Source organism: Panthera leo, chromosome D4 (genome assembly GCF_018350215.1).
Source record: "Panthera leo isolate Ple1 chromosome D4, P.leo_Ple1_pat1.1, whole genome shotgun sequence".
Taxonomy (NCBI): domain Eukaryota; kingdom Metazoa; phylum Chordata; class Mammalia; order Carnivora; family Felidae; genus Panthera; species Panthera leo.
The window spans coordinates 39263029-39278230 of record NC_056691.1 but is presented as its reverse complement, the minus strand read 5'-3'; the positions used below and the strand labels follow the sequence as shown (position 1 = coordinate 39278230).

The following is a 15202-nucleotide window of genomic DNA, read 5'->3' as shown; positions in this document are numbered from 1 at the left end:
GGATAACAGACATCTAAACTCATCGAGGCACTGCTACAACTTTAAAATGATCTGATTAAATAGAAAATATCTGAGGAATGTAGAGCAGTTCAACCAGAGAATTAAATAATTTGCCTTTGTCATAATGGCATAAAGAAAATATCAGGTTATTTTTGCTGTGGCTGTTGATTTTTGGTTTTAACACAAGGCGATCCCTGGAGACTCTATACTAGAAAAGGACAAAGCAAAGAAGGTGTTTTGGTTTTGCTTTGTGTTTGGCCTTTGCTTTGTTTTATTTTGTTGTGATTGTTGTTTGTCGCCATTACTCTCTTGGTCCCACCACTCCTCCACAGTGGCCTCCTTTTCTGCTTTACATGAATCCTCCCCTGGAGGTGTTTCCATGTCAAAGGCAGCTCCTTTTGCACGACTGAAAATGGCAGTGAGGCGAGAGCCCGAGAGCCCTGCACGTGTAATTCAAGCTGGAAGATTTCCCCTATCCTCCTCCCTCCTTGTCCTGCCCCCAACCCCATGTATAAACATTCCCTTAGGAACCAAAGCGACTCAATCGGAAAGTTTTCACAGACTTATTAGGTTGCTACCCTGAAGGTGTTTTGTTGTTTTGACCTTAGCATTTTGTGAAGTGTGTGTGTGTGTGTGTGTGTGTTGCTTGCACCTTGAAAATGTGATTTTTTTCTGTCTAACCCAAAGGTCAGGTACTGCAGTTAACCCAGAGTGAAGTTTGTTGGTGAAGGACTCATTTCTTGAGTCAGGAGGGGCTCAGCTCTTGGGAGGGTAACAGGTGAGGAGTTGCTTAAGCTGTTCATAAGAGTCCTGTCGTGTCTGTGCTTTGTCCTCCGATGTGGACAAATGACACTGTTGCATATGTGAGTTATGTGGGTATAAACAAATACAGCAGTTAACTCCCTAACTGGCTTGCTTTCTTGAGACTATAGCCAGAGCATGCCTTGTACTATCAAGTATGAAAGAGCAATGTAATTGAATGAAAAAGAAAGCTGAAGGACAATCCAAGAATAATATAAACAGAAGTTATTTTAAAACATTGGAGGGAGTGCTTTATGCAAAAGAGAAACTGGATTTATTGTTTCATTCCCTCTTCTTTCCCTTCACCCCTTTCAAGAGAAGCAAAGCCACAAGTGAGTGGCTGTATGTGTCTGATGGCTTATATAAACATAGAAGAAGCCTTCAGATGGCTAAAATAAACATGCGCGTGTTACTGAAGGATATGTTTACACAAACCATTTGCTCAGCCTCTGAAATAATGAATAAATGAAGATTTCACTGAAATAATTGGAAGGATTTTTGTGTCTCTGCTGATGCCATAATTGAATGGCACCAAAGAGACTTTTATCAGCTCTTTTCCATGTTACATGTGTTAGCAGCTCCTTTCTGTGAGTTGAATACTTCATTCTGTAGTTACTTTACACATGTTTTGGTAAGAAATTGTCGTTTATTACTGCAATTCTAGGGAGTTGCTTGATTTCCCAGGAGAAATTTGGCAGCCAGTAAAGATTATTTGGATCTGGTTGGTCAGGAGAGGGGCGGGGACAAAAAGAGGGGGTAGGAGCATTCACTTCATACATAGAATCCTAGAATCCTATTTGCATAACACTGTCCTCAACCATTTACCACTTCCCTTGCTTTGCCCATAAGATGGTCTTTGCAAAATATATGTCCTCAGTGATATAAGAACAAAAATAATCTTCAGTATTGGGTTGCAAACCATATGTTTGTGTGTAATGTATGTGTGTGTGTGTATGCACGTACACGTGTGGATCACACATGTGTGGATACACGCATTCATGTGCGTGTGTGTGCACACACACCTACACATGTGGCACATGTATGATGAGGAAACACAGCGAGTTTCCTGGTGTTTCCTGTCCGCAGGTAGTATTAAGAGTTAACTCTTATTTCAACATTACACTTAGACCATCCCTACAAATTCACTAGGTTAGCATTTCCTGCTTTCAGTTTGTTATCTTGACACATAACTACGACACAACAGCTGGGTTGTTCCTGGAGTTCCTGGGGGGAGCTTTATTCTCAGAGTGCTGAATTTCCTTTTCAGCTGTCAGCTCTAAAGTGTGTTCAAAATGTTCAACTTTTTACACACCATTCTGGGCCCCTAGCACCACTCTGGGACTATGATAGAAGTGCTGATCAGGTAGATGCATGGAAGGATCTTTGGTTCAAGGAGGAGGATTGCAAAAGCCAAAAATGCACATGCTCACCGTTTGGTACTGGAGCTGCTAGCTAGTGTTGTTCCTCGTATTTGAATATTCGTTTTAAAAGAATCACTCCATTCTCATCAAAAATTATTTGCACCTGTTATGGAATAAAAAATGTTACCGTCCTTAAACACTCCCTGGATCCAGTGTTCACACACACACACACACACACACACACACAGTATCAGTGATCTGGCTGTTGGAAAATACATTGGGGTTCGCAGTAGTTTTGCCTAACTTTCTCCGTTTATAAAGAAAGATTTGCACAACACAACATTTCCTTTTTATCTAGGAAACTCTTCAGAACACTTCCTAAGAAATTAATTGTATTCCAGCCAGACTTGCATGCTGCCATCCCACAGGAAATGGGTCAGCAATCCATTAAGATGCCATTAGATAATCTAATTTGGAACTTAATCTCTAAATTAACCATGCTCCATACTTGAAGCATACTTGAGAGAAAGAAAAAAGTTTACGTTTGAATCGATAGGGGAGCCGAAGCGTGAAGAAGGCTGTTTGTTTTTTCTGTAGCTGTGGTCACGTCTCAAGCCGTCTGGTAACCAGGAGAAACCAGACATGATGTAATTCCAGATTGAACTTGAACTTCAGGGACTTAGGAGAGGGGAACAATGGACCATAGGAATCAATAATGTCCATTTTCCACATGATTATGTTTGGAGCTTTAAGTTAACCTTTATGGGAGAAGCAGCGGGATCTGCAGTGTGACCAAAATGAGATGATCCAGAGACAAGATGTTAGAGGAAAGAAAACAACTTTTTCCGTGATATTTTCTGAGCAGCACTGCGGATTCCAGCAGGATTAGAAAAGTTCCCGCTCTGCAGTAAACCGGTGGCCTGTTCAGAGCACTCTTTGTTCGCTTAGGTAGGACAAACTTAATCTTATGTTTCCTGTCAGATGATTTTTGGCTGCACTACGGGAGAGGGCGGAGCGTGATTCAGAAAATTCCCAAACGTAAACCTTGCCGCTTAACCCTTTGCAACGAAAGAAGGACATTTGAACACCTCCTTTATTTGAAGATGTTTTAGGGAAAGTGCCAGATTTACATATGCATTACTTCCGTCAGGAGTCAGCTCCTCCCGCAGCCAACACCCCTTTTAGGAGCTGACCTTTTGGTTTTCGTGTTTGCGAGTGCTGTTAGTAGGTATATCGTGAATTTTTTTAGTCATATTTACTTAGATAACAAAGCATATGAATGAGTAAATATACTACTAAACATACGAGAAAAGAAAAGGCAAAAAAGCCTGTTTAAGTCCCAGAAATCGAAGACCGCAAATTTTGAAGATTTGGGAATTTGCAGAAAGTGACAGTGACTCCCTCCTTTCTTAATTTCTGTTTTACATGAAGGAAGATTGTCGTTGTTGTTGTTGTTGTTTTGTTTTTGCACGTGTGATTCTCTCTGCACATATATTAGCAGACATAATATAAAAAATGTGTTCAGTTCCTTAATCGGTTGTGGTTTTATGATTCAGAATTCGGATCCAAAGAAATTCTGTTATTTAGAGGTGAAATTACACAAGTCACACTGATTTTTGCTTCTACATGAAAATCCCTTGGGAAAGAACAGGCTTTTGCTCTTGTGTAAAACTTAACATTTCTTTTTAATTTAGTATGCCTTGGGTGATTTTCTCTAGTGAAAGGCACTATTTGGGAGCATTATTTTTGCAGAGAATTTTGTCTGCTGTTGGAGACTCACATATGCTAATCAGGGGAGCAGGCGCACTGGTAACAATAGCATTGAAAGGAACCCAGGGATAGAGAGGAATACAGACCAGAGAAAGGATGGAAATCCACATGTCGGGTTCTCTGCTGTGGTAAGGTCTGTGGGAGGAGCTCAAATAACCACTGGGAGCCTGATCATGCTAGATTTTTTAATTGGCTGAAACCTCCCACAGCCACATAAAACGTTACGGATGTGTGCATGCGTGTACTGTGATTTATTTACAATTAGCCACCTTTGTGGGAATTCTCTATCTCTCGTTTTCAGTTCTAAGACATGAAAAATCTCAAACGTAATTTTTTAAAAAAATCAACTTAATTCGGCCTATTTAGGGGACCTGTATTTTCCTTATGTCTGAAGTACACATTTTAAGGAAATAAGTTTTTACTATTTTTAAGGATATAGGTTGCCTTGTTGAAGGGTCTTCTAGGATTTTGTAAAAGCTTTTTGCTAAAAGAGTCTAGTAATTATAACGACCACATTTCATATTTAGCTGCAGTAAATGTGCCCTGCTTATTTAGTCGCCCTGTGCTCTTCATTAGATATACTATTTCACTGGCATAAGCCATTATTTTACTTAGAAAATGCTGATACCCACGCATGGCAAAGTCAGCATTCAATCCAGCGTGCTCCAATAACAAAACACATCTGAAACAATTGAATATAAATTAATGAGCTTTGATGGCCTACCGTTTTGATATGTTATTTCCAAAATCGTTGGTCCCCAAAGAGTAGCCATAAAGAAGGCTATTTACCTACTTAGTTAAGAAACAAATCCGTTTCTTTTTCATTACTATGAAGTGGTATTGCTTGCAGTTAGAATAATTCCATGAGCCACCTGCAGTTTATGATATTTGGTGTTTCCCAGAGAGCCCACAAGAGTACTTTGCAGTTCAGGTAAGAGCCGGCCAGGGAGCTTTCTGATACAGATTATTACAAATAGTAATAATCATTAGAAATCATCTTGCATGCAAATAGGATCATTCGGATAACAATAATGATCCTTAAAAACGGGAGAAATAAATCGAAGGAACCCAAGACCTGTGTAAAGCACTTTGTATATTTTACTTCTAGTTTAGCCTCATCTGAGGTGGAACTCGACAAGCGGATTAGACATCGAGCCACATCTGCACATACAGGAACAACGGCAAATATTGTATTCAGCTGAAAAGCATCTGGCATTGGATAAATCAAATACAGTGATTTCTGTTAAAATTTGGACTCAAGAGCCATCCTTCCCTGGGAGTTTCAGTGTTCTAAATGATACGGACCTTAATTCATAGAATCTCTTATATAATTTAGGGATAATATAAGTTCTTGCCCAGTTGATAAAAGTAAAGTTTGCTTCACAAAAGAGGGAAATGAGGTAAAGTGTAATGGGTAAGAATGCAGACCCCAGAATCACACTGCTGGAGTTCAAATCCTGGCTTCTGTAACTTAACAGCAGCATGACTCGGGCAAGGCACATAACTTCCTAGCTCCGGTGCCCTCATCAGTCAAATCAGAATTCAACTGGTACTTTTCTCATCGATTGATTGTGAGGATTGAAAATTCATAGAACAGTGCCTGGCAAAAAATGCACACCACGTAAGTGCTAGCAACTAGTGTATTTACTAAGTACCATTTTTTGGTCCTAATACCTTAATGAGTTTATAAATACATTCTTACTATGTAATAACATATAATAATTCTTATATGTATACATATAGGTTCTTAAAGCTTCTTAATGTATACCTATGTATACCTTATGTATACATATATATATATACATATATATGTATACCTTATGTATACATATAGGTTCTTAAAGGTTCTTAAATACTACCCATATATTCCTCCAACTGGTGTGACCTAGCATGTTTTCCTAAGACACCATCCATAGCATTTGTATCGTGTTGAAGTGAGCAGCCAATCCAAACGCATTCCTGCACAACTCGGGATAGCACGGCTTTTCTAACTTAAGGAATACTTCCTTAACCGGCCCGTGATTGGTCTTTCCAGGTAGATTTTAGCCGTTGCTAGGGGAAATTGTTGTGCATTTTGGGAGAGAGATCCCAGTAGAGATGTGTTACTTATCGTAGCGATGAAATTAGGAATGTTTAGCTACGGAAGTAAAAATCTTTTCTTTTTGGAGGTACCTAAAACAGGTGCAGAGGAATTAAAGGCAAATCCTCCTTTTAAATTAAGGTAGTTATTTTATTTACTTTCTGTGCTTTTTGCACCATTGCTCATTGTTATTTCTATCTATAAGGAATGTAGCTCCTAGGAAAGTTGAGATATTCCTGAATATATAAAATCCTTTGTGCTTCATTCTTGTATTTTTTATGCTTGTTGAAAAAGAAGCATACTCACTATCTTTGAAGTAAATATAGCAGTTTTAGGATTAAATCAGTGTGTGAACTCTGAATGGGCAATGTTATTATTCCCCTAAAAAGTATTAGTGTGCTGGATATTTTCACATTTTATAACATGCTTGCCAAATGCGTTACCCAACTCACTATCAGACAAACACAGGCTAGTAATAAATGAAGTTTGCCATTCTGATAGCTCTTATTTCAAGCCATAGTTGAAGTGAAGCCTTTGACTTTGTTTGGTTCCTTACTCAACTTATTACTCCATATATGTTTACTTGGCACTCCATGGTTCTTGGGTGGTTACTGAGGTAAAAGCCAAGGACCCAATTCTTTTTGGCCGAGAAGACACAGTTTGCATAATTTTAGACAGCACAACCATCCAATGTTGATTTGCCCAGAGCAGTTTTCTCTCTTTCTTTCATTAAATGGCATAGAGTCTATTTACTACTTGTACATACAAAGACCGACTCCTTTATCCAATTTATCCAGGGATATGAAATATACAAATAGTGTATCATTTTTAAAAGGAAGAAATGGGTATCTTCTTACCCCCATAATCCTCACCATAAGGTCGCTGTAATACAACTTCAACTGGATTTGTTTTCAGAGGATATATATTGAGTTTCAGAGTTGCTTGATCACCCAGACCAAGCACATATTCTGTGCACAAGTCCGCTGCACCATTTCTTAGGTTGTGATCCAGCTGTGTGGGGCACGGGAAATTCACTGTCTCCTGAAGCAAATGTTGTCTTGAGGAAACTCTGTTCAAAAGTTCTGTCTAATGTAGGGTCAATGTCTGGCCTCCCAGGGCAACAGTATAATATAGTGAAATGGCCATGGGAACCAGAACTGATTCACATCCGAGGTCTAGGTGAGTAACTCAGGGCAGGTTAAACCTCAATTTTCTCATCTGTGAAATGGGACAATGGCAATTTCAAGAGTTCACTGAAAAAATTAAGTGAGATAGTGGATGTAGAATACCCAGAATGGCATCTTACTCATAGTAGGGCCTCATCATGGTTGTCTTCTGAAAGTTTCTCCCTTTATGCTAATTCTTTCCACCTGAACTATACATTTCTTTCCAACTCAACTGTTGTATCTTCCCTGTCTCCCTTCAGCTGTTCCTCAGATGACATGATTTGGTGAGTTTCTTCATCAAAGAAATGTCACAGAGTTTGTTTCTCTTGAAGAGTGATGCCTAGAAGCAACACAGCGCTTCAGAAGTAGTCTGATCAGGATAAAATGGGCTGTCACCTTCCATTAATGCATCTCAAGGTCTAAATAACTTGTTTCTTTGCTTCTTCCCTTTTTGAGGCAGCCACGTCATGCATTTGGTGAGAATAATGTGAACATACTATCCATGACATCAGACATTTTTTAGAATTTTGATCTAACTTATATATACCTGTTTTGTGTATAATGAAATACCTCATTATATACATAGAGTAGAAGTCATTAGGGTGAATTTTCCTTTGTGTTAAGGTACAAAGTATCTTTTTTGCTTTTTTTGTGCCTGCTTTTTTACTTTTTTTCTTTTATTTTTTAAATTTAATTTTATTTTTTAATTTACATCCAGGTTAGTTAGCATAGCGCAACGATGACTTCAGGAGTAGATTCCTTAATGCCCCTTACCTGTTTAGCCCATCCCCCCTCCCATGACCCCTCCAGTAACCCTCTGTTTATTCTCCGTATTTAAGAGTCTCTTATGTTTTGTCCCCCTCCCTGTTTTTATATTATTTTTGCTTCCTTTCCCTTAGGTTCATCAGTTTTGTATCTTAAAGTCCTCATATGAGTGAAGTCATATGATATTTGCCTTTCTCTGACTAATTTCGCTTAGCATAATACCCTTTAGTTCCATCTACATAGTTGCAAATGGCAAGATTTCCTTCTTTTTGATTGCCGAGTAGTACTCCGTTGTGTGTGTGTGTGTGTGTGTATATACACACACACACACACACACACATACAAACACACCACATCTTCTTTATCCATTCATCAGTCGATGGACATTTGGTGTGCCTGGTTTTTTAAAGTACTTTATATTCTTTTCCATTTTTAATGGTATGGCCTTTATATATTTTCTAAAGATGTGTTTTCAGCTTTTAGTTACGCTTATCTTCTGTTTGCCTGAAGAAAAGGTGATTCGGCAATGGAAAATGGAATGAAAACAAAGTCTATGCGTGTTTGAAGATCTATTGGCTGAAGTAGCTTAATTTGACCTTGAATATTTTGAGGTCTTTCAATTATGTTCGCACATCTCTTAATACATAGAGGCACAGATTATTGGATTAGACATAAGATAATTCTCACTCCACTATGGATTAAAACTATTAAGCACTTTACATATAATGAGTTTATATATGGAGATACCTATGAGTATGTGTGTTTATTTTATCCATACTGGTGACCATTAGCATGGATTTATACAAGAGGGAGTTAGATATGTAAACAGCACTATTACATTTTACCTGAAAAACTATGCAATTTGAGGCATTCTCTTTTTGAGCTGAGATGATCCAGATTATCTTGTTTGATTAAGCTTTTTTTTTACATTGTTATCATAATCTTTGAATTTGTCTTAACAGACTTTTTTCCCAATAGGACTACCAAAAAGCTCTAAGAAATGTCTGTGCCTTGTAGTTTTGAACCTCACCTATAAATTGGCAATAGGAGACTTGTAAAACTCATATATGAGGTCTGCATAGTGTTAATGTTTGAGATTTATTTTCCCCCAAAGGTTCATAAACAGTATTGACAAATATATTGCACGCTGCAATTTTGACATGGTCATAATGTAGGATGGGAGGTTTGAAAGATTGAAGTAAACATCTAAATTGAATTTGTTAGATATTCTGCAGCTAGAGTCCTGTTAGTCACTAACATCAGTTTGTTTTTATTGAGCGTTTTCCAAAGAATAATCCGTGTCTGTTTTTAGAACCTCATAAGAAAGCTCTTGCAAAATAAACCCTGAATTCTTGTCCTTCCTGCCATTAGTGAGACCCAGTTCTCTATGTAAGGAGTCACATCTATTTTCAGTCATTAAAATATACTTTGTATTTCTAAAGAATGCAATCTCTCAATCTCTAAATGACTTTCTAGAGCCCATTTAACTTGGGACTCAATTTTGCGAAGTGATCTGCTTGTTGACATTGTCTTTTACTGTCAAGGATTTTATCGATTTCAGTTAAGTCTTTTTGTTTTTTATACACACTTCCCATGTTGGGTTCAAACTAATGGATATATGTTTTTGTAATTTATTTTATTTGCTAAGAAATAATTAGCATCAGCGATAGCCAGACTCTACAAGGATTAATAAGACAAAGTTATTTTCCTTATGGAGCTTACCTTTCAGTCAATAAGATTATCACAGATACAGGTAATTATGATATGAAGTAATAAATGCTATAATTTTACTGTGTAACAAAGTGCAGTGAAAGTACAGTTGAGGGGAAAATAGCTTTCATGATGTATCATATAACATTCTCTCCCAATCAATCTTGCAAAACACAGAAATGGAAGATGTGTGTGGGAAGAGAGAAATATGTGAAAATAATTAAGTCTCTTGGAAAAGGTTTCGATAACAAGTATTCTCATTCTTTCAAATTATGACTTTCCATCAGATCATGAGGACATATCTTTTTAGTTTGAATTATTCCTCCTTTGAATTCTTATTTGATGATTTCCCCAAGAGTTAATTTTTGTTAATACTAAACGTCTCTAATTTTAGGTTTAGAGATGCCTATTCTCTTTTTGTAGGGGGCCAAATCACAATGTATTCATGCAAGTATGTGATGATTACAAGCCACGCTTTTAAAAAATACATAGTTGGGTGTGATTTGGAACACTTGGGTGATTTGTGTATCCCAAAACTTTATTGATCATCTACCATGTGCTGGTATTATATCAAATGGAGAGCAGAAAGAGGAGAAGGACTTGGCTATGATAAAGCCCATCATCTAATTATAAAATCTCTTGGGCATAAAAGGTCATTGTGAGATGTTTTCTGTTGAAATATCAAATCCAAAATATGCACCTCCGCATGTACCAATAAGACACGTTGTGTATAGAGGTATCACCAGAGTGAAAGAAGTTATACGTATCAGGTTCTTTTTTTTAATCCAAGCATTTGTGTGTGTGTGCGCGCGTGTGTGACAAAATTGTTCCTTCAAGTTAACATCCCATAGAGGTTTTTGTTCCTTTGGTATTCGAATGTGAAAAAATGAGGGTTGAGAGCTGCAATAATCGTATCCATCTCGCCTCATGGTTTCAAAAGTAAAGGCTATTGAATTAAGTTTAGGGGAGCCTGGGTGGCTCAGTTAGTTGTGCGTCTGACTTCGGCTCAGGTCATGATCTCGCAGTTTGTGAGCTCGAGTCCCACGTTGGGCTCTGTGCTGACAGCTCGGAGCCTGGAGCCTGCTTCCGATTCTGTGTCTCCCTCTCTCCCTGCCCCTCCCTTGCTCGCATTCTGTCTCTTTCTCTCTCAAAAATAAAGAAACATTACAAAAATATTCAATTTAATTGAAAACCTCAAAACAAAGTCTCCAGGTCAGACCCTGACAAAACAGGGTATGCAACCCTCAGTTTGATGTTTTCTCGGTTATTTATGCAGCTGTGAATTAGCTGCCATTCATTCTGAGATGAGTGTTGAAACAAACGGTTGTCTGATTAGGTATACCCCCCCCCAAATGTACAGTGCGTGGTGTTGTTTTGTGATAAGTAGATCTCAGGTTTTATCTTCCTCTATATGATACTCGTTTGATGAAAGATTATGTCAGTGGTAATTCGAGAGCTCTTCTTCAAGCTTCTTTAACTAGCCCGAAATCCAACATAGACGAAATGAGAGCTGGTTGGAGGGGGACGAGGACCTCATCTGCTGGCTACCCCCAGCGCCCCTCCTGCCCACCCCTTCCAGCTCGTCAGACTCAGAGCCACTTGGATGTGGTAATCTTCCTTACTGATGGCGGGGACATTGAGCGCCCAGGCCTCTGGTGCCAGCATTTCAAATGACATATTACGTCCTGGCTTCCTTAAAAAACTAGATTTTTTCTTATTGTAAGGAAAAAGAAATACCTTTCATTGCAACTTTCAATGATGTTCAGTCGGTAAGCAGGTAAAAAACTGAAAATTGAATTGCTTGTGAACTGAAAGTAAAGCAGGATCAGAGCAAAGTTGGCAAACCCTGTGGGGTCACCACTGTGGATTTGCAGCTTTCCTTCTCTTTCTCTTTTTCTTTCTTTCTTTTTTTTTTTTTCATCGAAGTAGATCAGCTATTTTAGGAATATACTCCGAGTTCAAGAATCGTGTGTTAAGCCCGACTTGAGCTTGTTCTGCCTCACAATTAGTCTTACCGTTGGGTTGCACCTGGCTGGCTCAGTCGTTGGTGCGTGCGAGTCTTGATCTCGGGGTTGTGGGTTCGAGCCCCATGTTGGGTGTAGAGATTATGTAAAAAAATAGAATAAAATCTTAAAAGAAATCAGTGTAACCTTCCATGAAAGAAATAGACCATGCAGGGTATATACCTATAATATTTACAATTTGGCACACTTATCTCATATTAAACTGTAATATGGAAAAAAGTTATAGTAGTAATTTGATGCCTGTGGAATTTATATTTCTAATATTGCTGTAGATTTTAACGTTGTGTTTTCTCTTTTTCTCTTCCCTCCCTCCTGCTCCTCTCCTGTCAACAGTCCTGGTACCTGGGCTAGCTTGGTTCCTTTCCAAGTATCAAATAGGACACCCATCCTACCGGCAAATGTCCAAAATTACGGTTTGAACATAATCGGAGAACCTTTCCTTCAAGCAGAAACGAGCAACTGAGGGAAAATGAAATACACCAGTAGTTTAAAAAATCAAAAAAAAAAAAAAGGAAAAGAGGAAGACTGGACAAAACTTAAACACAACAAACAAAAAGGGAGAAAGGAAAGAAACTGAAGAAAGAAGATAATAGACCAGCAATTACGGCACTTACAATCACTAATTCCCTTAAGGTTGAAACTGTAATGACATAAAAAAAAAAAAGGGTCGATGATATTTCACTGATGGTAGATCACAGCCCCTGCAACGTAGCCTTTGTTACATGAAGTCCGCTGGGAAATAGATGTTCTGTCTCTATGACAATATATTTTAACTGACTTTCTAGATGCCTTAATATGTGCATGATAAGCTAGTTTTATTGGTTTAGTATTCTTGTTGTTTACGCATGGAATCACTGTTCCTGGTTGTCTCACCGACAAAGGCTAGGAGGCGACATCAGAGGTGCTGGGTGACGGAGCCATGAGCCAGCCATTTTATAAGCACTCTGATTTCTAAAAGTTAAAAAAATATATATATAAAATCTCTGTAGCCTTTAGTTATCAGTACAGATTTATTAAATTTTGGCCCTTAACCCAGCCTTTTCCAGTGTGTAACCCAGTTTGAAACCTGAAAAAAAAAAGAAAAAAAAAAAGAAAAAAGAAAGAAAAGAAAAAAAAAGAAAAAAAGAAAAAAGGAAAAAAAAAACAGTTTGAACACAAAGGCTCTATGGAAGAAATGCCTCGATGTAGGTGAAGTGTTATCTCTGCATGCAACAGTAAAAATTAATATAATATTTTCCCCACAAAACACTTAACAGAGGCAAGTGCAATTTATAAATTTATATCTAAAGGGGAATCATGATTATAAGTCCTTCAGCCCTTGGACTCTAAATTGAGGGGATTAAAAAGAATTTAAAATAATTTTGAACGAATTTATTTTCCCCTCAGTTGTTGAGGGCATTAAAAAGGCATTAAATCAAGACAAATCATGTGCTTGAGAAAAAAAAAATTAATGAAAACACAGCACTTATGTTGGTTTAGCTGCAGCCTCCTTGGAGGTAGAATTTATTTATTTAAAATTACTGGTTGCATCAAGAACCCATAGGGTGTACGTACAAAAGGTTCTATAAAATCTTCATTATAGAGACAAAGAGGCAGGCAAATCCATGCCACAAGGGTAAAGCTTACAGTTTACAAACTGGGAACGCCAGGGTGTAGGATATAAAAACGCACTCTTGAGAAAACAAATATAATCAGGGTGCTGAAAACTTGCATGGTGCTTTCAGACATTAGCCTTGTTCAACAAATTTCTTGTATTGACAGATCTGTAGTGTGCATGGGCAGACACATTTTGCCTCTATGTCTCTGAAAATTTTAATTAAAAATACTCTTTCCAGTAATCCTAATTTGCACGAAGATATAATGTCCACATTACGTGCCTTGCCTTGAAATCTAAAAACAAAAAAAAACAAAAAACACAAAAAAAAACACAAAAAAGTGACATCACTACACTTGTTTTGCTGCATTTATTATCATTTTAAATCTTTACCATTTTTATGACAAAATATTTTGTACTCCAGACGAAGAAAAATGTGTGACATCATGGATTTTTTAGACAGTTATACCTTTATCTCACATTTATAAAGCATATCATGGCTGTGTATAGTTGCCGCTTAAAAATTGTAATCGACCAGCAATATTTTCAGTATTTTGGTGTTTTTTCTATTAACCTTTCATGTTTTTCATCTTCCAATTAATATTGGGGGGGGAGGGGTTTCAAATTTATACGAATTATGCAATACCAAGTTTTGCCTATGTACGTAGTGCTTTTAGCTGTATTGGTTATTCTAGGTAAGTACGCAGATTGAAAAAAAAAAATAATGTATGCTTTTTTTTTTGTTTGTTTGTTTGTTTTAATTGACCAAAGTGGGTACTGCTATTTTTGCAGTGTGATGAGGTCCTTTGTGTACTGAGAGATGGACAGGGGATTTTTTTTAATATACATATATATATATTCTGGGGTGGGTGGGAGGATTTTTAACACTTTACAGTGTAGCTGTGAAGCAGTACACCCCGAGACGGGCCTGGGCTGCAAAGCAACTGTTCTGTCTACTGTGACAAACTTCAACTTACACAGATTCCCCCTTCTCTAACTTCCCACCTGGGGTGCAAGCTGAACTCATTTCTGGTTTTCCTAACAACAGAAATAGTGAGAACAAGCGAACACAACAAATTCCTCCTGGAGGCAGACTTGGCTTAAAACAAACTGTCTTACCTTCTTCTTCTTCTTCTTCTTCTTCTTCTTCTTCTTCTTCCTTTTTTTTTTTTTTTTTTTTTTTTTTTGGTGGTGGTGGTGGTCTTGCGTGGAAGTTCTGGATCCACAGCGGAGAGTGAGCCTGCCTCCTATGTGGCAAAACTATCTGCCGAAACATCCACGTAGTGGAGGTTTCACACTTTGGGAGTTGAACACACGAGTGTATTTTCTCCTACACAACACATCGTCCCGGCTGGAGGGGGTGTTCCTGTATTCTTTCTCCACTGCTCCTCTTCCCCATTTATTCGTCTCATTCATGATTTACCTGTGACTCACTACTTCGAAAGGACGGCAGTGCACTTGGATCTTTTTTTTTTTTTTTTTTTTTAATACATCCAGAAGATTGAACGGAGGGTAGCTGTATTAAATGTATTTGGACTTATAGATTAAAATCAAAGTTCAATTTTTAAGGAACAAAAAAAAAAAAAACCCCATAATAAATCTTGTTAAGTTGTCATTTTTACCTGCCCTTTTAAACAGAGAACCGGAGCAGAAGGGAAATGCAGAATTTTCAGAAATTAATGTTCCTGTGGATGAATTAAGCCCATTAGAGGCTGATGGGATTTTTTTAAGGGATGGGGCCTCAAATATATATTTGATTTCATTTCCCCTGAGGGCGAGTGGGTGAATGGAGGCTGGTTTTACTTTTGCTCTTACACCCCTCCCCCCAACCCCCAGTCCCATTGAGGGAATCCATTACTAAAAGGAAAATCTTTCAGAATTAGTGACACATGGTGGGCCGTCTTGAGGAGCCCCCTGACCCCCTTCCCCCA

The 15202-nt window shown here is 38.0% G+C and overlaps 1 protein-coding gene across 5 annotated transcripts in view; it reads left to right on the top strand.

Annotated features, from left to right (window-relative positions):
- NFIB (nuclear factor I B) overlaps nucleotides 1-14446 on the top strand; it is a 235178-nt gene extending 220732 nt beyond the window's left edge. For 3 of the 5 annotated variants that reach the window (XM_042911994.1, XM_042911995.1, XM_042911997.1), the window contains one exon: nucleotides 12011-14446. In XM_042911994.1, coding sequence (XP_042767928.1) covers nucleotides 12011-12140 — 130 coding nt within the window. In that variant the 3' untranslated portion in view covers nucleotides 12141-14446. The remainder of the gene's footprint in view (nucleotides 1-12010) is intronic. The other 2 variants (XM_042911996.1, XM_042911998.1) reach the window with 1 other exon arrangement.
- The last annotated feature ends 756 nt before the right edge of the window (nucleotides 14447-15202 follow it).